Source organism: Chenopodium quinoa, unplaced genomic scaffold, assembly GCF_001683475.1.
Source record: "Chenopodium quinoa cultivar QQ74 unplaced genomic scaffold, ASM168347v1, whole genome shotgun sequence".
Taxonomy (NCBI): domain Eukaryota; kingdom Viridiplantae; phylum Streptophyta; class Magnoliopsida; order Caryophyllales; family Amaranthaceae; genus Chenopodium; species Chenopodium quinoa.
The window spans coordinates 3,246,584-3,269,343 of record NW_018743021.1 but is presented as its reverse complement, the minus strand read 5'-3'; the positions used below and the strand labels follow the sequence as shown (position 1 = coordinate 3,269,343).

The 22,760-nt window shown below is 32.8% G+C and overlaps 2 protein-coding genes and 1 long non-coding RNA gene across 4 annotated transcripts; all 3 read right to left on the bottom strand.

Moving 5' to 3' along the window:
- Positions 1–52: 52 nt before the first annotated feature.
- Positions 53–6,246, bottom strand: LOC110730333 (deSI-like protein At4g17486). Of its 2 annotated transcripts, none has more exons than XM_021910132.1 (5): positions 5,815–6,246; positions 5,516–5,725; positions 1,466–1,753; positions 924–1,010; positions 53–477 (listed from the first exon to the last, which is right to left on the bottom strand). In XM_021910132.1, exons 2-5 carry the CDS (start codon positions 5,667–5,669, stop codon positions 329–331), a joined length of 678 nt encoding a protein of 225 aa, XP_021765824.1. In that variant the 5' UTR covers positions 5,670–5,725; positions 5,815–6,246; the 3' UTR covers positions 53–328. The 2 variants fall into 2 exon arrangements, with proteins under 2 accessions (XP_021765824.1, XP_021765825.1); XM_021910133.1 differs by having other exon boundaries at positions 924–1,004; positions 5,815–6,238.
- A 908-nt stretch (positions 6,247–7,154) lies between these two features.
- LOC110730332 (nudix hydrolase 8-like) lies at positions 7,155–10,372 on the bottom strand. The gene is made up of 9 exons (XM_021910131.1): positions 9,935–10,372; positions 9,404–9,627; positions 9,262–9,327; positions 8,767–8,904; positions 8,601–8,678; positions 8,430–8,480; positions 8,143–8,177; positions 7,810–7,918; positions 7,155–7,642 (listed from the first exon to the last, which is right to left on the bottom strand). Exons 1-9 carry the CDS (start codon positions 10,056–10,058, stop codon positions 7,436–7,438), a joined length of 1,032 nt encoding a protein of 343 aa, XP_021765823.1. The 5' UTR covers positions 10,059–10,372; the 3' UTR covers positions 7,155–7,435.
- A 10,659-nt stretch (positions 10,373–21,031) lies between these two features.
- LOC110730009 lies at positions 21,032–22,139 on the bottom strand. The gene is made up of 2 exons (XR_002512987.1): positions 21,838–22,139; positions 21,032–21,243 (listed from the first exon to the last, which is right to left on the bottom strand). It is a non-coding gene; the product is annotated as an uncharacterized LOC110730009 (long non-coding RNA).
- Between the last annotated feature and the right edge of the window lie 621 nt (positions 22,140–22,760).

The window sequence follows — 22,760 nt, the reverse complement described above, 5'->3', positions numbered from 1 at the left end:
GTTTATTTTTCCCAGTATATCAATGCTTTGTAAAGATTTATGATCATTCATGTATTCTTTAAAAACTTTTGATTCCATAAGCTAGAGTACAAGGATATTTTACAATTGGAGTTTTGCTAGTAACCTATTTAGAATTTTAGATGGAGATGCGGAAGGTATGAAGAACACCGTCATCCTCGTAGCATATAGCACATTATCTTACGAGGTTACACAAACAATCAAATGAGTTTATATATGTTCATTATGGTACATTTGCGAGTGTAAATTAATTTTACAACCTATAACACCCAAGACATTTTTTTTGAAATGGAGGGGGACAAAAAAAAATCTACACCGTCTCTCTGGTGATTCTAACTGGTTTCGCCTGCAAAAATGCTACGTCTGCTGAAGGAGTAGTCAGCAAATGATGTTCAGGATCATCCATCTCCTCTTCACTGGCAATTGATGCAGATGACGAAGGAGAGCCTGATCCATTCTCTGATGATTCACAATCCAAATCAGTTTACGTAAAAAAAAAAATTAATAATAAGTCTAAACTAAACAGCAAGACAGGAAATTAGAATGCATCTAGAAGCATAACATCAATTGACATCAAGTATTATCACTTAACTCATTTAGAGACATCTCCACTATCTAAGAAGCCACCACAAAATTTAAACTCATTGGTAATTGGTATATTTGTCGGCATTAATATATACTTCGTATGCATCAAAAATAAATAAATATCAAAGCCAAAGGTTGACTGCATGTAAGTCAATAAATCAAATTCTTTCAAACAATTATGTCATTCTTGATCAATTAGCTACTATGAAGCATAATGTTAATCAATTAGATTTCTACCACATCAAATTTTGGTTATATTGGTTATGTATCCCTAATTCAATAGAATATGGGCCTGAATCATAAGAATCTGAGCGCTTTACCTGAGCATGCAATGTGATCGGGATGCTGTTGAACAGCTGCTATTTGAATATTTTCAGGCAACAGGCAATTGAAGTACGAACCTGCAGCTTAAGGAGAATTGTTTTAGACAAAATAAAAACTACAGATTTTTTAAATGAAATTGATAATATTGAATACATACAACTATCGCTTAATTATCAGAGCCTATGTTATTTGAAGGACGGTACTTCATACTTCCTCTATTTCAAATTATTGCAACATTTTTTGACTAGCATGTTTGACAATATAGATCTTTGATTAGTAAAAAACTAAAACATATATAAAAAGTTGATACAATAAAAATAAAACAATGGAACTAATTCAAAAACATTCTTTGATGACATTTGCTTTCAATAAACTAGTAAAATTATGTGGACAAAATTAGAATACTAAAACAAGCCCTAAAGTGTTGCAAACTTGCAATTATTTTGAAACAGAATTCAGAGGAAATATATTCTAGGACCTTGGGCATATTGTATACTGCCTTTAAAATAATGCATAGGGCAGGTAAAAGGTTACATACCTACACGAGCGAGTCGATTAATCCATCCGGGAATAGATCTCCCGGTGAGATGCAAACAGACCTCATCAGTAAAATGGTTACAGTTTTTGGCAATCAAGTGATATGCATCCCCATGATACTTTGAGGCAAGGCCCTGCATGAACGATCGAAATTCTGTACGTGACATGTCTGTGCTGCCGAGAGGTATAGACTTTCTGAATATAAATCCAGGGCAGCTCCTTGGTTCCACTTCAAACACACCACTAATAGGATACTCATGAGCTCCATAACCGTATTCCATGCCATGTACTGCATTCAAGCTTTACATTAGCATCCATGTATAGAAAAAGATAACAATTCAGCATATGATACATACTATCTCAGAAGAAATGATTCACAGGTCCGAAAAAAAAGATATGTACAATTGCCAAAGACACCAGATTCCACGGTTCCACCTAAACCAGACAAGACACTATACATCTATACCTAACCACAAATAAATTTATAGATCATTATAAATGATGAAGTAGCAAAAAAACTTTAGGCTACTCTCACCTAGCAATACAAGGATCCATACCAGATGTTAGAAAACACCAAATAAACCGGTCTTCTTTACACAACTTAGCAATTAGCTTTGGAAAATCCAGTTTCCTCACAATAAAACTATACTCCAAATTCCAGTTTATCTTTCCCTAAATAACCATCAAGAAGTCAACTTATGTAGGACTATTTTAGCATCTTGCCTGCAAGCTTAACAACTACCACAATTTGTGTATTATCCTCACTATTTACCAGAGAGGTTTTGTCCTATAAACTTATTGATAATGGGAGGAGAAGAAGAGATTTTGAGAAAGATTGATAGTAGATTGTAATTTGATGCAATAAAGTCATCAAAATATCAAATGAAGTTTACAATCCCACTTTCGAGAGAGGCTGGACACTCCTACTAAAAGCTAATCAAAATAAAGAAAAATTCAATCACAATTTTCTGCTTATTTTCCTGTTTAGAATCTCAATACATTCAAGTTTCAAGTGGCTGGACACTCCCACTAAAAGCAAATCTAACTAAACTAAATTCAATCACAGTTTTCTGCTTAATTTCCCACTCACTTATCTCTGTATATAGGCATTTCTAACTTCCTTCTCATTCTCAACTCTAACAAACTCACTGCCTTCTTTATCAAGCTTATCCAAACCAACTAACATACTCTTATCAATAGTACCCCTCCCACCTAGTCTAATCGATATCATTATCTCACTCAGTCCTCTGACGAGTCTGAGCATAAGAAACTGCCTACATATTTACAACCTGACCTCATCAAAGGCAGGTTACTCTTCATCCATGTTGCCTAAGATAAAATTCACAGTAAGCCTTGTATAAATAAAATTCATATCATTACCAAAGTTGCCTCTATGTTAAAGCATAGTGTATAAAATGGAATGGTGCAGCGCTCTTGCAAAAAAAAAAGGGGGGGGGGGGGGGAGAGAGAGAGAGAGGATATAACATTTTGTTCTACCAGTATTAGTTTCAGCAAACTGTTAACAGCTTTGGGTATTAATTAAGATATACTAAAATCTAGGGAAAATAAATATAATACAATGAATTTCTACTATTCTCTTTGAACTATTCAAACATTAAGTAGTGTAATACATCACAGTAAACACCTTATTAATTCAATGTTTGAAAAGGCGCACCTAGATGCTGAGGAGCCCGGTGTTAGGGGTCATGCACCTTTTGTGGTCTAGGCGAGGCGATTTTGATGAGGTGCAGCTTAAGGCACACCCCCTGAGGTGCACAAAGATTTTTTTCAGAACTAATTTTATTGTTTATTATATGAACCTCACTTCAATGAGGCGCACAGAGGCGCGCCTTAGGCACAGGGAACTCTGAAACGCCTTGGTGCGCTTTGAGCCCTATTATACACTGCACAGCATTACCATGATAGCTTACATTTCTAAACCAGAAAAGTTCCTCAAATAACTTAACTAGCCATTGCTTCAAAAAGCTGAATTTCACTACGATAACAGAACAGAAAGCACATCTATGATACTTCAGTCAATTAACTGACCAATTCATCACTAGAAAGCACAGTCTGAGTAACTCTATTCTTCATTCTTTCAGGAAAATTATTCTTATTCCTTGCCCATGAATTTGATCAACTCTGTCTTGATCAATAAAGAGATTGTACTATCAGATTATAAAACAGCAAGTCAGATTAGGAAAGAACTTTAGAATATCTAGTGTTATTTAAACAAAATCAGGAAATCATCTCCTATGTGAAAAGATCTTCCTTTAATAAAGGTCAATGAAAAAATCAAGTGACATAAAGCCAGCACTTTGGGACGTTTGATCAGTACGTTGCTTGCCAATCTAGTCATCCACGTATTTTAAACACATCAAACAAAAGATAGAAATTCTACCAAACCACACCCAGACAACATACTTCCTACATTCTTTTTTAGTTGACACGTGTTGACTTTGGACACTATTCACAAATTCTACTTTTACTATCTTTTGTAATATATAGGTTATGAACTTATGATTAAAACTAAAAAAACATAATCACATGGAATCTTGTTTGAACTGTGTCAATGAACATTTTCAGAGTATTGAATTTTTATAATTTTCATTTGTTCATAATTAAAGATATTAATTATTGAATTTGTGTGTTGGCCTACATGATAAAAGAAACATGACATCTAAAAAGAACACAGGAAGTATATTCTTAATTCATTTTTGAACTATGGATCTGACTAAAAGGGACTTGTTGATTGCATGCTGAACAAAATGAAATAAACATTGAAACAAATAAAGATATGAGCTTACAACAGATGCAAATAAATAAAAGTTCATAAAAAGCATTGGACACTTAAACACTGCTTTTCCTAAAAAGTTGGTCCATTGGTCTAATTATATTAATTCCATTTCTAAGGCTCCGAATGCCAATTACACCATAAATTTGTTGAAAATAAAAATTTGAGCAACAAAAGGCACCAAAAAATAAAAACCATTTGGCAAAACAAGTTACTAGCCTATGCAACTTAATCACGGGAAACTTTATAAGCCACCATCTCAAAGACTAAGATCCAAGCTAGTAGAAGCACATGATTAGGAAGATTTCAAAAGAAGTGACTAGCAAGCCAAGGTGTTGGAGTGGCAGAATCAGCTATTAAATTATTAAAGCTTGCATGCCAAACATACTTTAGCCACATATTAATTATCAAATTCCCTTTTAACAGTGCATTGCAGATTTGCAGCTAAAACATTATGTAATAGACTTCTATTGTATATAGAACATTTGTTACTTAAGCTCCCTATTTGTGATGTAATTCTTATCAGGTACAATCAAGCTAAACTTTAAAAATTTCTTCCATGGTTATCTGTTTTGAAACTATGAGATTGCACAAAAATTTTCCTCTAAACATATCCTTGCTAGATTTTCGAACAATTAGGAAGACAGAACATCAATTCAGATTGAAAATCATGAAAATTCAAGACAATCAGAGATTCAGAGGTATTACACATTTGTATTTCTAGAACGGAAATCATTCGCGGTACTAACTAGAAATAAACAAAGCATATAATTTCAAGACAATCAGAAAAGATCCTCAAATAAAATAAAGATACACAATTAGATTTCTTAGGATATCCTTACCTACATCCAATGATGAGTACAAGGGAACAACAACCAAAAAGTAAAGATATACAATAAGATTTCTTATGACATTCTTACTTAAACAAATAATATCAAGGGTCTTTCACTTAAAGTATCTCATATCCTTCATCATAAGTGATTCAGAAATCCGACAGCGCAAGTATGATCACACTTCACAAAGAGATCACTAAACGACGATGAACGGACAAAACCCAAACCATCATTAACCATTTAACTAACACCTCAAAGATATGTTACCTAACTACAGTTCATAAGAATCATAACAAGAAAGTAAATTCAAAGGCACAATACCAATAATCACAGTCCAAACAGTAACTTAAACCCAATTATACTAAAAACTTTATAATATATCAAATAAAATAGCATAATTACAAATATAAGTAAGATAATATACCTTCGATTCCAGAGTGAAAAACACCAAGACCAACCCAGTATAAATAATCATTAACAGGGGTTAGATCATACACATTCAAATATACAGCTGTTCGTTCTTTCTCCCCTTCATTTTGCTCCTTTCTCCCACTCCAACTCCTCAAACTAAACCCCATTTGATCCCCTCCCACCTAATTCCTCCCCAATTTATCTTCAATTTCTAATCAAACATCTGCGCCAAAAATTCAAAATAAAAAATTACAAAAAAAAAAATACAGAAATTTGGAAGACAATTAAATACCAAAAATAGAATAAAATTACCTCAATTGCATGAAGAATTGATGAATGATGCGAAAGAAGATGAGTAGATCGGAGGATAGGAGAGAGAAAAACCCTAGAAATTAGAGTGTAATAAAGAAGCTAAATTATTGTTAAAAATGAAAAATTGAAGAGAAAAATGCGGGGAATTTGGAAGGGAGAGGTGGCGGGAGGGTGGCTGAAGATCGGAAGAGAAGGTGGAGAATGTAGATAGATTTTTTTTTATTTTATTTTTTTAACGAGTATTACTTTATAACTTTTCGCCAAGTTATACAAGGATTACAAGTAAACCATTTTGTGTCGGTAAAGGCTTATGCAACAAAGGACATTGGCACGACACACCACTATTTCAAATTTCGTTTCACTCTTGTTCACTTCACATGATTTGTATTCCGAACCCCTATTCATTTCACATGATTTATAATCCATTTTAAACTTGAATTATTTTAAAATAAATCACTTCTTTTTGTGAAATTTGATTTTTGTATTTAAAGAAGTATAATGTCTCAACTTTCTTCTGCCGAACCGAACGAAGACAGTTTCTCTCCCCTCTGTATACATTGCACTTATTTTCACTTTTTAGTAATCACAACTAATACAGTATTAGAATCAAGGTTAGCCTAGTTGGTTGGAGGCTCTCCTTCCACCCCATGTGAGAACGGTTCGATTCTCACCCCAAGCAAGTGGGGTTCCCAATTTTCCCCCTACTTGCAAGGAAATTCTCCTTACTTACAAAAAAAAAAAAAAAAAAAATTGTCTTTAAGATTTGGAAGAGTGTTATCTAATTAGGGTGAGTAAACATTGAATGTGATTGTTTTGCATATTTGCATTAATGCATTATAGGTCATAATTATTCAAGTTAAGTCATGGTCATGTCTGATTGTCCAACGATACATCATATTTAATTTATTGTAATTTAGGTCATGTTCAAACCAAGTCATGACTCTCATGAACATCAAATTGACCATGTCTATTGATACATCAAACAATTACTAGTATATATATAGTCTGTTCAGTTATGGTCAATTCCTTTCCCTAGTCACAATTCTTGATAATCAAGTCCGAAAACTCAACCCAAACCTGGAAAAATCAAGATCAAGCCATTGCTGATCAACTCCCGTCTAATTCAGCTACGTCGAAGAATAGGGATCAGATCGAACCAGTAAATTCAACGTTTATATACATATCAAGTAAACATATCAGTTTCTCCAGTAGTTGAGTAGGGATGGATAGTTCAACTTGTGGCAAACTGAAGCCTTAAACTACAAAATATCAATAACAGATTCAAACAAGACTAGCTAAAAAAAAGACCTAATGATCAAGAAAAAGCAGAAAAAGATCAGTTGAGTAGCAAACAAACTAGTCAATTTATATATACAATAGTACAAATGATAATATCTACATCCATCATAATGTATATGTCCATCTAATAATATCCACCTTGTAAATATCCAAATGGATATTTACATACCTGAACGATCGATATCCTTACATACATGTCTAGCCAAACTCAACAAGTCACATGACTCACATTGATCTCATGTCTCTACCTTACTATAGTGTGGAAATTGAGATATTTCATTATGATGATCAAGTGAACTTTATGTAATACAGGGCCTTAAACTTATGCTCCAATGCAGTTGGATCCCCGAGTGTTGACAACATTGTAGTATAAGGTGGATGATCGATCATCAAATTTGGAGATCAAGTGATGCGCGAATAGTCCACAGTATTTCTTCCCCATCCTCGCGATGAATATGTCTGTCACTTTCTTAAGCATGCTGTCTTCTTGGATCCATGGTTGCTTTACAAATTCTACCACAGGCATCCACTGCATATAAGGTAAAAGATAAGAAATTGGAAAGTTAACACTTGTTTGATTGTTGAAAAGGCCAACACTTGTTTGATTGTCGAAAAGGCCAATACTTGTTTGATTGTTGAAAAGGCCAGAGTAAAATGCTTTAACATATAATAACTCTAGTCCAGTAATCTGCATACCTTTGCAGCTATAATTTCGTGATCATCAACCTTGATTTCAGACGAAAGAGGCTTTAGCATACAAATGAAGAACAAATCTGATTTTTCAAAAGCCATGTTCTGAGCATGCCTGAAAATTAAGTTTCATATTTAGATTTTTCTGACATAAACTGAAGCTATAACCCCTCATCACAATGGAAGTTTCATATAAACTGCAAGTAAATTGAATAATGCATATTTGTTGTGCTACTTGCATTAAAAATTTGAAGTTGCTAAGGAATATCTTGCAAGTTCACTACCCCTCATTAGTCTCTAAAACGAAGCTCAATTATGACATGGATCGAGTTTTGTTACCTGAAAGCAATTACTTCTACGAATTCAGTATCGATCTGCAAACATTCAACAAGACAAAATCAACATCTATGCATTGCAGACACTGGATCATGCTAATTAACATAACATGCTCGACATCATTTCAAATTCTCACTTTCTAATGAGATTTCATAAGTTACACTAATTAATAAGTTTAGTCGGATACTAATTATGTTAATCTTGTAAACTGACAGCAATAAATAACAAAATTCAAAACTTTTTAATGAATGGACTAAACAAATCATAGGCCAAAGGAAGTTTCAGCTCACCCCAGTTTCTTCCTGGACTTCTCTAACAGCTCCAGTGTATATCTCTTCGGACTAATCAACAAACAAAAATAAGAAACAACATCAGCTACTAGAAAACGAAGTATTAAGTCTACATAGACTTTGTTTGGAACATAGGCAGAAATCGATTGAGCCACAGAAAAAATCGAATACCTCATGAATGAAACCAGTAGGAATTTTCCAAAAGCCAACAAAGGGTGGAGCACAATACTTCTCTTGCACCACAAGCACCTATAATTCATCAATAAACAACGATTTTTAGGATGATTTTCACTTATCCTAAAGTGTAAATACACCAAGAATTGCAAGGAAATTGCACCTCATTTTTGTCATTGATGACAAATCCTCCAACCCCTACTTGGTGTGAGGCATTGGCCGGTAGCATACAAGGCCCTTCCGGAATCCAATAGGTTAGCATTACATAACCGCTTTCTGCGTGATGATATTGAAACCCTTCCTACATAATTTATAGGTACCAAACTAGCAATAAGTCTTTCTGCTCCAACAAAATTTTAATATATGATGATGCTAAAGCTTGTAATATTTGACCATTTATCACAGTATTGAGCTATACTGTGAAAAAAACAAACAGTCCAGCTTAAAAAATTTACTTCAATTTACAAATATGACCAATTATTTCTTTATAAAAATAGTGAATATTATCTAAAATATTTACCTGGATGCCCAAAACTAACAAAGACAAACCACATAGTCGGGTTGACAGTGTAATTTGAACTAATAATATACGGGGGAACAATTATCTCGATTTAAAAGCTAATTGAAGTATAAACTATAAAGGGGTTTTAAGATTCACCTTTATTGCAATTGGTACTAGCTCTGAATATTTTGATGGCAATTTAAGCCAAACCCCTTTCTTTCCCTAAAAACATCAAAACCTTGTTTAGCATCAATTTGATGATTTCCCAAGAAATCAACAGAAAATGGAAGTAATTTACCTTGGTTATCCATTGAGAAAGTGAAGATTGAAACAGAGAAGCAAACACATTTGGATTAGAGGGTAATTTATCTGAGTTAACAATAACTCCTCCATACTCATCATCAAAATAATCCAAAGTTCTTGAAATTGCTTCATTTATCCCATTAATCTTACTTTGGAACAACAATGTTGAAGTTGCTACTTTATTACTAGTGGCTGAATTTGATACCCTTGAACAAATTACTGCATAAAACACATTAACCACAAAATTAAATCAAACCCTTCATTATTAAACTCAACATCATAAAATGACATACCACATTAATCATACAAAAATTAAAAATTTACTAAGTTGACTTTTACGGATTTATATCATCATTCTCATGATTTGGATAAATTTAAAGCAGAGGATACTCTGTTTTTCGTGCTCTGTTCATAAAATTAAAATTGAAAAATCAAATCAAAACAACCTTAAAAAAAAATATAATGCACCTTAAATCCCAAATCAAAAATAGAAAATTAGAGAGAATAAAATAAGAAAAGATTATACCTTTAGAAGAATTAGACTTTGGATATGAATGTATCCCAAAAAGGGAAGTGGGGTATGAAGAAGTTCTGAAACCAACATCTTTAGGAAGAGAGAGAAATTTAGCTTCAAGCATATTGAGCTCCATTAATAAAAACCCTTAATTAAGAATTAGAAGATCTAATTTCCCAGGTATCATAAATAAATAAAGTATGAATCTTGTTGGTGGGTCAATTTCAATGTGACTAAAATCAGTTGAAATTAAGAACAAAGATAATATTTTTGACAACTAATAATTTAATTTGAGACGTATTTGCTTGTGTTCTTGAGTGTTGTGTGAGGAATCAGTAGTGATGAGGAGAGAGAAAATAAAATGGGGGGAGTTTGGCCCTGTGAGGGAGCTCCCAAGATATCTGGATTCTTTTAATAAAGAAATGGGATTAAGGTGGGCAAACCTGAGGATATGTGGTTACAAGTACAATTGATATTTGACACATTTAAATTATTTTTTACACCGTCCACCGATACGCGGTAAACCAATTAATAGAAAAGAATTTGATCATATGTAATTAAAGTAACTATGTACAGTTTGAAAGATTTATCTATCAGATTAAAATTTAAGAGTAACTTAGTGTACAGACAGTGATATGTTAACCATTTATCCGTTTTTAGTCTATGTTTGACGGTTACAAGTGAGATCTTCTTGCTCTTAAATAATCATGATATAACTTTAATACTCTTTATATCCTTAGTTAAAAGTATCATTTCTCTTAAAAAAAATGTTCCTACATAAAAACTCAATGTGATCAATTATTGGCTAAGTTAATATTCAATTTTAATCAATAAAACATTACTAATCTCTTTCTATCCTATCATAATCGATTTTGGATATCAAATATATGTCAATTATTAATTAACCGGCAGTGATAATTGTGAGACCATGATACAAAATCTTTGATAATTCACAAAATGATGCAATTGTATTGAAATGAATAATTCAAACTAATATAATCTTATATATCAATCTAAATTGAAATTGATTATGTACATGATTATGAATTCCAAAGGAAAGAAACAAGAAGAATCTCAATAATCTCATACTTTGGAGGTCTTCCAAAGGGAGGTTTGATAGGTACTTGTATATACATATCAAGGGGCATTTGAGACATTTCGCATGAAATTTACCCATCTCTCTCCTCCTTTTCTCTTACCCCCACATGCTGGATTTAAGTGTACCACTGGGTGATTAATAGTATCACTAGATGATCAAATAGTATCATTGAACATTCAGTGGTACTATATATTCATTCAATGGTACTATATATTCATTTAGTAGTACCAACTACGCATAGAAATAATATAACTACATATTCAATGATATTATATAAGTTTTTAGTGATACATTTAAAAATTGGTTCCACTTGTTAATCTCTCTCCTCCTTTCTCTCACCCCCATGTGCTTACAATACTTTTTAATATTTTAATGTTTGATATGTATTTGCAAATACATATCAAACCTTCATTAGTACTTCCTCCATACTTTGTGACATACGATGATCTAGTCATTAGCTGAGTCACAAGTTGTTAAAGGAAAGATGGAGTATACGAAATTTTAATTAAAAATGGAGATTCTTGTCAGAAATTCACTCCAATGTTGTCAGAAAGTCAGTCACGATTCTTGTCAATACCCCACTAAAATAATTGAAATAAATTAAGAGAGTACCTAACATTTGAGCTGCATAATCATACTGTGTTGGATAAACATCTCACAGTTTCACCCAACATGAATGATGCCACCAGCATTATTCTTATCCAAATGGAATCATGCAATATGCCAATAATATCATATCCTTAATTCCTTATACATTTTTTTGAGTGTGACCTACGATATTTTCCACCTTGCCGTTACGACTTCTTGTTATTTTGGTCACATGCACCGTTAGCTTTCACGAGCGAGCGTGACAAGAAGATGGAGTAAATAGTGTAAAAGTCAAAGTAGAAAATGTTTTGTCAGATAACATAAGTATCTAAAAATAAGTAAATACATGTAATAATTTTAGGTGATGTACCTTCGCAAAATACAAATGTCCTACAACATAAATTCATGTATAATCAACCAGAAGTGGCCAAAGAGCATATGAATTGTCAATAAGAACAAATTAGGTATTTGTAACGAAACATTAGTTTTACTTTAATAGAAAAGTAGCAATTTACTTGTGAAATTAAAAGGATAAAATGATGTCTAGTCTTAATATAAAAAGGTGATAAAAACATTGGAACGACGTCAATAAACCATATCGTGGTTAATGAGCTGGCTGTCCATTAATGCTGCTGGTGTGGTACTCGTACGCATCATGATTCATCCCCATATTACTTGATAAGTGGCGATCGAGTAAGCTAAGTACGGAGTAGCTAACTACTAGTGTCTAGTGTCTAGTGTACGGACTATGGAATATGCTTTTATCGGTTATCCACTTTGTATTAAGAAAGTAAATTACTACGAGAGTATTTATATAAAGCTTTCTATAATGAATTTGAGGCGATGCCGGAATTGCCGGCTATATTACTACGTATATCATCCCACAACAATTGCAGCATGGGAGATTTATGCATCTCAATACACATAAGTTCTCATTAATTATACTAGAGTAATAAGAGTAAAAAATTATACTCCATAATAAGTTACATAGTAATTTCATGAAATCAATTTAGAACATTTAACATATGATGGTATCTTTTTCTTCCATCAAATCATCACATATAATTGAAAAGAAGTCTATAAATAAAATAAAATAAAAAGTGCTAATGAAGCAACATTTGAGGAACAAATGAAATAATTTTGTTAAAAAAAATAGCTTAGGCGCTTAGCAAGATACACCTCACCATGCACCACCTAATTGTATCGGCCATATTACATTATAACCCAAGCAAAATCAATAGCTAATGTCCAAGATCATCAGGTAATTAAATAAGGGATAAGATTAGATAACTATTTTTATTTGACCCAAAGTTTGATATTCAACAATAAGATATTACTCTCTCTGCCCTTTATTATTATATGCATGTATTTCTTTTTTAGGCATGTCATCAAAATTAAGTGTTATTTCTATTTATAGATTGTACTTTATTCTCTTTTTGATGATTTGTCATTTTTTTCTTTTTGTTTTTTGTACTTTGAAATTAATTTCCAATACTTTTTCTCTCCTGATTCATACATTAAAATGTAGTTTGATCCGTATATATGATGTTTCTACTGTGTCATTCTTCAAAAAATGACACCATAACATGATGATGTGTCATGTTATGATTGGTCTATTTTTTATTTATTTTTAAAAGCCTGAATATATTATACATGTATGTATAATTGTAAATACATGTATTTTTTAAAAAATACGTAATTATAGCTTTTTAAAATCTATTTTTTTTCTTATAAAATCATTTTTGAAAATTAAATTATAATTAAAATTTAAGAAATAAAAAATTCATCATTGTTCATCATTAACCACTCTCAAAATCTTGTATAATCTATTCGCAACGCAGACCAAAATTCCAACCAAAATTCCGTCAAAAATCTCGTCATATTCGTTTACAAATTTTGTTTTAGGGTTCGATTGATAATTTTGACTAATGTAAAAATCACATTATTTGATGTTTTTGAGAATGAAAAAAACATTAGGAACTTGTATTATGATGTTATAAAATGCAGATCCTTCATTTTTTTAAAACGATGAATGGATAATGAGGGTTTGCTCTTTGATCCGAAATCTTGTTTTGCAATTTTTGTAATCTGTTTATGGTTAGGTAATCACCTGTATTTAGTTAGGTCATTACCTTAAAAAATTTAGTTTTTATTTTGTAGTTAGAACCTACTTGTACGCTAATTGTACAAAAAAAATTAAAAAAAAAATTATGAAATTTTTATCATATAATTTTAGCAAAAAATGTTTTTGGGATCATTATCTTATTATATTTTGGAAAAAATATTTTTGAAATTTTTATCAAGTAAAAAATATTTATGGGATAATTGTCTTATTATATTTTAGGAAAAAAATATTTTTGAAATCTTGGGCATATAAATTAGTGGCTATAATATTGGGATATTCCTAATTAGCTTTTATTCACCTTTTTTTTTTTTTGTATTAGCTATATACGGAGTATTGTTCTTTATCAAATCTATGTAATGACCAAAGATAGTTTAAGTCATTACCTAACTCACAAACAAATTCGAGCAAACTTAATTACATTTATAAGATTAAACAGAGGTTGCGGTAGGTAAAAAAAATTCGACCCACTTCATCTTGTACAAACTTGATACTCTTTGTTCTTTGACAAAATTGCACAATTTGAGTCCACATAAATCATATTTTCAAACCATTTAAAGCGGAATTTGTCATTTGCAAATACTTATAAATGAGATTGTTATTGAGATTTTTTTACAAACGAAAACTTAAAATCAAAAGTTGCAAAAAGCAAATGCAAACACACAATTTATTTTCAAATTTTTATCACAATTTTAGCTGGGATTTGCGAATTTATCAACAACTAACATTGAATTTGGGAATAGGGCTAATCTATGACATGATTGATGAACAATGATGAACGATGACGATCGAACACTGATGAACCATGATGATGAACGTAGACCAACAAAGATCGAACAATGATGAACCATATGATCGATGATGATGATAGAACAATGATGAATAATGAAGGATGATGATCGAACAATAATGATGATGAACAATTTTATCACGATGATTTCTAATTATAATTATAAATTGAAAATTAATTTATATTATAAAAATACATTTTTATAATTTATTATTATGTATTAAAAAAATACATGTATTAAAAATAATACAAAAAATAATACAATTTTAATATATTGTGTACATTAAAAATAATTCAAAATGAAAATAAAAATACAAAAAATAGGCCAATTATATTTTGCCACATCTGCAAATTGTGGTGTCATTTTTAAAGAATGACATTGTAGAATTTTTAGTTTAATTGTACATTATTTTCAAGCAATCATTCAGTAAACATTGTTTTCAATTATTAGCAATCATTCAGTAAACGAACATTGTTTTCAGGAAATTGGTACAAATTAAATTAGATATGAGTGTATCATCACCCATTGAATATTATACATTTATACGGAGTACTAAAAAATATCATGTTGACACCATTTACTTCTTAAACTAGACATGTGTCATGCAGCAATATTTCCCTCCGTGCTCACTTGTGAATGTTGTGATGTAAGCATTGCAATTTATAAACTTCTGTACTCGGTAGTACGGAGTAGTTTTTAGACCTTGGGCAAAATCCCGAGTTATTACATTGATTTCATGATTAAAAGCCTTAATTATATTTAATTTTATTAAATGACATATAATATGGTATAGCCTAGAGGCTAGCAGTATAGTTTCGAAACTTTAAGGTATTGTATCCATATTTTTAAGCACATACTTAAAATGAGATATTTGATTAATTGAGGAAGGTGCCACGTGACACCTAAACTTATATAGTATAGATTTGCTCAACTATTTTTTACTATTTTTTTTTTTGAATTTTATTTTTTACTAATTATGTGAGCCTTAATCCGTCAATACTACTTTACATGAAGTTTAATATCCCTCTTATTTTATACTAGTACAATGCATGGAATGTCATTGAAAATTAATAGACTAAACTAGTTAGCTAACAATTGCGAAATGAAGTTAAACACTTTAACTAGACGCGATCAATAAGCTCGTGTAGTATGACTTGAAGCCCGACCTTACTACATTAAATCATTAATAATACATCATAAGATTTACTCCCTCTATTCTACAAATACTATTCATTTTTTAAAGTTGTTCCTTGAAGTGGTATTTCTTAGTCATACAATTTATTTATTTTTTTGTCAAAAATATACAATGTAATTGGATCCAATTTGCAAGAGTTTTCTTAGGATAGTATATGGAAATAAATTTGTAAAAACCAAGGAAGTTATGTGGAAGCAATTTCACAAATAAAAAAGCAATTGTTTCATACAAATTTTTATTTTTGAAGATATAATTGATAATTTCAAATAAAATAAGTTCAAACAAAATAAATCCAATTATAATTTTAATGTTCCATAACTTATAAAAAAAAAAAAAAAAAAAAAAAAAAAAAAAAAAAAAAAGATTTCAGATAGTTGGTTGGGCCAGTTACCGTGATTCACGAGCTCAACGTTTCCATACTTATACATCATGATTAGTTATGGAGAGAACTCGCATTTTATTTTTCTTACAATTTATTTATTTTTTTGTTTTGTTTTGTTTTGTTTAACTGAAAACAACTGTCCATGTATGACATATCCATATATCTGGCTTCATTTATCACGCGATTTCTGCTGATGATGTGAACATAAATGGTGGTGCATGCATGAATAAGGTATTATGGAGTTTGATTTTCTGCCTTTCTTTCAATTATTGTGCAATCAACATCTTTTTTGAATGATATAATAACAAGTTAAAAATAGATATTTTGAATACTTCGTAATATAAAAGACAAAGTAAAAAGAATGAACTTGTATTCGTGGTATGCTTTATTTCAAATTTGAGATATACGAAGTATATTCAATGCTTATTTAATTTATGGGACTATTACAATTAGGGCTTGTTATTATTTACTGAGCTGAACTGAATAGAGTTGAAATGAATTGTTTATGAAAGAAGAAAATTAGGAAGTGAAGTAAACTGATTAGGGTTGATTTGAACTAAAATGAACTGAAATTAAGCTGAAGAGAACAGACCCTTAGGGTTTGTTCTCATACGTTTATTTTCAGTTCAGTTTAGCTCAGTTCAGTTCAGCTCCTAATTTATTTCTCTTATAAAATATTCATTTCATTTCAGTTTCAGCTCAGCTCAATTCAATTCAATTCAGTTTATGAGAATTGAGAACAGGCCCTGTTTTCAACGTATGTGATGAAACACATTGTTGAATCAAACTCTATTATAAACCTACTTATATGACTTGTGAATAAATTAATTCAATCATGCTGATTAACAAAATGAAGCATATATGTACATTATATTATCATTCCTTGCTTCATGACTCATGCTACTTTGGCATTTTTTTTAGGGGAAAAGGCATGACATAATTTTTCACTTTGCATTGAGCTTAATTTAACATTTTTTTTTAATCTTGTATTGTCCATAAAGGCATAGTAATTGGGCCATTGGGGAATTATGGATTCATGAAGCCATAGATCCTGGATCTTAACCGGTAGACAAATTAACTTATTAGTTTGGCTTAATTCCTAAGTATTAATACATAAAAGAAGGGATTTGTTAAACGTCGCCCGCAAATCTCCACATAAAGCCCACAAATATTTTTACTTTGACTCTTTTGCCCTTTTTCTAATTTTTACCGAAACCGTAATTCACTCTCACGAAGAATGTGGAGCTGGAGTGGATCGCCGAGGGACACCGAAGAGCCGTCATCGTCGCCGGAAAGCGAGATAATCCGGGGGAAAAATTACGAAAAGTAGGGGTGGCGTCTGGTCAGGACGCCTCCACCATGGCTGTGGCGTCCTGGCCAGACGCCGCCACCATGGCTGTGGCGTCCTGGCCAGACGCCGCCACCATGGCTGTGGCGTCCTGGCCAGACGCCGCCACCATGGCTGTGGCGTCCTGGCCAGACGCCGCCACTACTTTTTGTAATTTTTTTTTTTTTTAATTTGTTATTTTTTTATTTATTTTTTTTCTTTTTTTTTTGTAATTTTATTTAAACTTTTTGTAATTTTTTTTAAATTTTATTTAAAGTTTTTGTTTTTTTAATTAAACATTAACACAAAAAATTCTGATTTTAAAAAAAATATATACATTAGAAATAAAAACATTAACACATAAAACAAAAATATTAAACATTAGTGCGACACCCACACCGAGCATACACTTCGTCAGCCAAGTCCCTCATCCTGTTCAGCTCAGTGAGAATCAACCCCAAGCAGTAGTGCGACACACGACCATGGAGAATCTTAAATATAAAATGGCTATATATCGTACCATGTCGTCGTCTGGAGTCCTCTAGAGAGTTCCTGATGTCGTTCTTCTGAGTTTCAATTGACTTGTTAAGTCTATCGAACAGTGTATCCAAAGCAGCGGTCGATGAATCAATCCAGTCCTTGGTAGCTCTATGAGCGCTCTCAACTCTACATGTTGTAGTGTTCCCAAAATGAAGTACCTGGTTTGTCCAATATTTGACAAACTTTTCCCTGTGAGGGACCCATTGCTGCATCACATAGTCCACCAGTGTCGGACACCACTGGTACAAATCCCTGAAGTTAGCCAATGCTCGCTCATACGCTTCCTCTGTGGTAGCCTGTAGGATCTTCCGCCACTTACCATTCACCAATCTCTCTGCCATTTCCAAATTCTTCTTGAAAAGGTTGTAGGCTTTCACTTTCACGCAGTTGTTGATGTGCCATGTGCACAATAAGTGGTTCGATTCGGGAAACAGCTCTGCTATGGGGGCAAAGAGACCTCCCTCACAGTCGCTGACGATGGCTGCTGGATGAACATTAGGCCCGATGTAGTTTCTCAGCTTCTCCAACACCCAATAATAACTTGGAGCCGTCTCATCCTTGATGATTGTATGACCAATCAGAAAGTTCTGGTTCGTTGGAGTCATCCCCATGATCTCAACCAGTGGGAACTTGTACTTGTTTGTCTTGTACGTTGAGTCGATCAAAATCACAAATGGCCAAGACTTGATCATATCAGCACAATCAGGATGCACAAGGAAAAGATGAGTCACCTCCGCTGTATCTTCATCAGAATCAAACCAGAACAGGTAACCACGTGATTGTGCCTGGTGTAGCAGCTGCTGTATAGGGTTCCTTCCCTCTGACCGTTCAAACCTGAGTTGCTGTCTGACGTTGTAGATGTGTCTTCGGTTTGGATGGTCTTCTGGAAATTTCTCTAACACAGATGCTAATATTTTAGCAGGCTTGACTTGAGCATCACTCATTTCTTTCACAACTAGTTTCGCAGCAGGACTTAAGCCGCTCAGCTGTCGGTGACCCTCTTCATATACTATCATCTCATGGTTGTGATACCCCCATTTAGAGTAACCAATCACTTCCCAACCGTCACGACTCCGTAGTTGTCGAACCTTTACTCTGAACTCACACCCACAACCTTTCCGCTTTGTATCAAACCGAGTGGTTGTACGAAAATCTCTTTCTTCTCTTTTGCGATAACGGTCACATCTCAAAATGCGATCCATTCTACCATCCCGTTGAGATTTATGAGTTACTACTACCAAGCAAAATCCAGCTGCAATTGCAACCTGTTTTGCCCAATCAATCGCCTGTTGAGCTTCTTCGAATGGACCATCATGTCCAAATATCCCACTGTAATCATTTCCGTCTCCACCATATTCCTGCATCAATTATATATTACAATAAATACATTTAACGGATAATACATTTAATTTCTATATTTACACAGAATTAACACAAAAAAAAAGCATAATTATATATAATCAAACTTAATTTTTATAAAAACCCAATTCGAATTTTCAAACTAAATTTAAAAATATACCATTTCGAATTTTCAAACTTAATTTTAAAAAAACCTATTTCGAATTTTCAAAATTAATTTAAAAAAAAACCATTTCGAATTTTTTTAAAAAATCATTTTCGATTTTTTTTTAAAAAAATAATAAATAAAAAACAACAACAAAATCAAAAAAGAAAAAAAAAAATTAATTTATAAGGGTGGCGTCTGCCAGGGCTGCCACAGCCACTGGACTGGCGCCTGGCAGGGCCGCCTCAGCTAGTAGAGTGGCGTCTGGACAGGACGCCAGTCTGGTGGTCTGGGCATCTAGGCTGGACGCCACTCTGGTGGTTCTGGCGTCTGGCTTGGACGTCCAGGATACGGTTTGGGCGTCCATCCTAGGCGCCGAAGCCACTCCGACGGTAAACCGTGAATTTTAACGATGACTTACCTCGTTTTCCGTCGACGACGACGTACCTCCGGCGTCCCCCGCATCTCCGGCCTGCCCTCCGGTCTCCCCCGGCGAGCTAGTACGGCTCCACATTTTTTAAACCGAGATTATTTCAATTTTAGAAAATGGGCATAATGGTCACACCAAATCATATTTGTGGGCTTTATATGGTAATTTGCGGCGATGTTTAGCGATTCACTAAAAGAAACGCCGCACTCCAATAAGAAAATTGTAAACTTAAAGAAACAATTATTAATTAATTTCTTGACTTTTTGAGTAGTTAATTCTACATCTATTACATATTAGAGCTTTTTGGTGCAGCAGGCCACACGGTGTGGCTTGCTGCCAAGTCAGTTTAAATAACGAATTATGCGTGCATAACGGGGTTACTATTCACTCGCATAACGGGGTTATTGGTTTTGTCAGGGTTACTTGTATATTTTTTCAGGGGTTACTTGTATTTTTATTTTCAGGACTTGTATTTTTCTTTTCAGGGGTTACTTGTATTTTTTTTTTCCAGAGATTACTTGTATGGATTACTTATTCAGAGATTACTTGTATTTTTTTTTTTCAGGGGGACTTGTACAGGTTAATTCAAGGGTTATTTGTATGAGTTACTTATTCAAGGGTTACTTGTTACTTATTCAACGGTTGCTTGTACGTCCCATACCAAACCAGTAACACCCTACAAGTAAACCTTGAGCAAAACTAGCACTACTACAAAAATGGCCAAAGAGACCGGTCCAAATTAGCCAAAGAGACTGCCTTAGAGGCGGTCTCTAGCACATCGGTCTCTTTGGTAAAGAGACTGCTTTATTAGAGGCGGTCTCTAGAATGAGAAAGCTAAAACCGCCACTTAAATACAAGTGGTCTCAATTTTTAGGAAATTGAGACTGCCTTTATAAGAAAAGCGGTCTCTGTTTTAAAAAAACTGAGACCGCATGTCTTTAATAAGCAGTCTCTTTCTTGAGAAAAGTGAGACCGCTTTTCAACTCAACGGGTCTCTTTGGTCTCATTTTAAATAAAAAAAATATTTTTTTTATAATTACTCGTACAATTCATCGATATTAACATCAATAATAATTGATTTAATTTTATTTATTTATTCCATTATTGAATCATAGGTTAAAAAATAAGAAGTAAAAAAAATAATTCTTGTATTTCATACACTCTAAAAATTATGTACATTTTACAGATATGAATGAAATTTCAATACATAAATAAAAATAAATTTTTCCGGAAATGATGACTATAAAATTCCCAGATCTTCTATTGCAGATTTCTTCAGTTCAAACTTGAAAATTGAGAGATCGTTACGTACAACCACAAATACAAACGCAAATATTATTATCCTGAAAATAAAACATAATAAGGAACAGATTGAAAATGAAAAAACAAACAATTTAAAACGAGATATAAAATAAAATTTGTTTACAATAAAAACAAATATGAGAAATTGTTCAATTTAACTAAAGAAATACGAGAATTAGTTTAAAATGATATTGAACACAAAATCAAAGCAAGAAAAATATACTAATATCAAAGACAGCCTAATAAAGAACAATTCGTCAAGAAATTCTCAAAGGAATAAAAAAATACCAGAACTTAAATCTAAAACGCTAAAATCGAAATTGAAAATGGAAATAAAAATAGAAAATCAAATGCAAAATTAATAAAGACGAAAATTACTAGATCTGACTAAGAAAGGTGTTTTTAAATGAAAATATCATAATAAATTGGCGAAAATATGTTTTGAAACAAAAACATTTAAAAGCAAACAAACAATCTACTTTCATGGCTAAACAAAAATTCGAACAAATTATTGGTTTTTAACAATAAAAAAGGATGTTAAAAGGCAATAATTATAAGAAATTTAGATTTTTCATCAAGAAAAACCGAAAAAGGTGAAGATTAACACTTAATAACGAAAAATATACAAAACTCACCTTGGCAATATAGATCTTGAAATTTTGAAACAATAGAGTGAAGATTGAGAAAGAAGTAAATGATGTAAATTTCATTTTATTTTGTGCGAGATTCGTTTGCGAAACCAGAAAAATGAGGAAGATGGATCGAGATGAGAGGAGAGAGAATCTAAGAGAGAAAAAGAAAATCAGAAATGAAATGAGGAGGGTGAAGAGCGGCGGAGTACAAAGTGAGAAAGTGAAAAAGTTCTAGGGTTTGGGACTTAATTAATGGGCTTATGGCTGCCTACGTGTATATGGAAATATCAATTCGAGAGACCTGTTATTTAGAATAACAGGTCTCTCTAATTTCTCACATTTAAAAAAAAACATTCAAGTGACCGGTTATTATAATTGACCGGTTTCTTGATTATTACGTGAGACCTGTCATCTAAAATGACGGGTCTCTCTATATTCCTCGATTTTTTTAAAAAATCCCAAGAGACCTATTTTCTTTAATGACGGGTCTCTTTGATATTTCGAGAGACCTGTCAACCAAGATAATCGGTCTCTCCTCTATAAGAGACCTGTTATGCACTTAACCGGTCTCTTAATTTGGGTCTCTTTGGCCATTTTTGTAGTAGTGTAGTAACACCCTACAAGTAATCCCTAACCAAACCAGTAACACCCTACAAGTAACCCTTGACCAAAACCGGTAACATCCTACAAGTAACCCTTGACCAAAACCAGTAACACCCTACAAGTAACCCCTAACCAAACGAGTAACACCCTACAAGTAACCCCTCACCAAAACCAGTAACACCCTACAAGTAACCCCTGACCAAACCAGTAACACCCTCACCAAACCAGTAACACCCTACATGTAACCCTTGACTAAACCAGTAACAGCCTACAAGTATCCCTGACCAAACTAGTAACACCCTACAATTTTTGACGTAGAATGT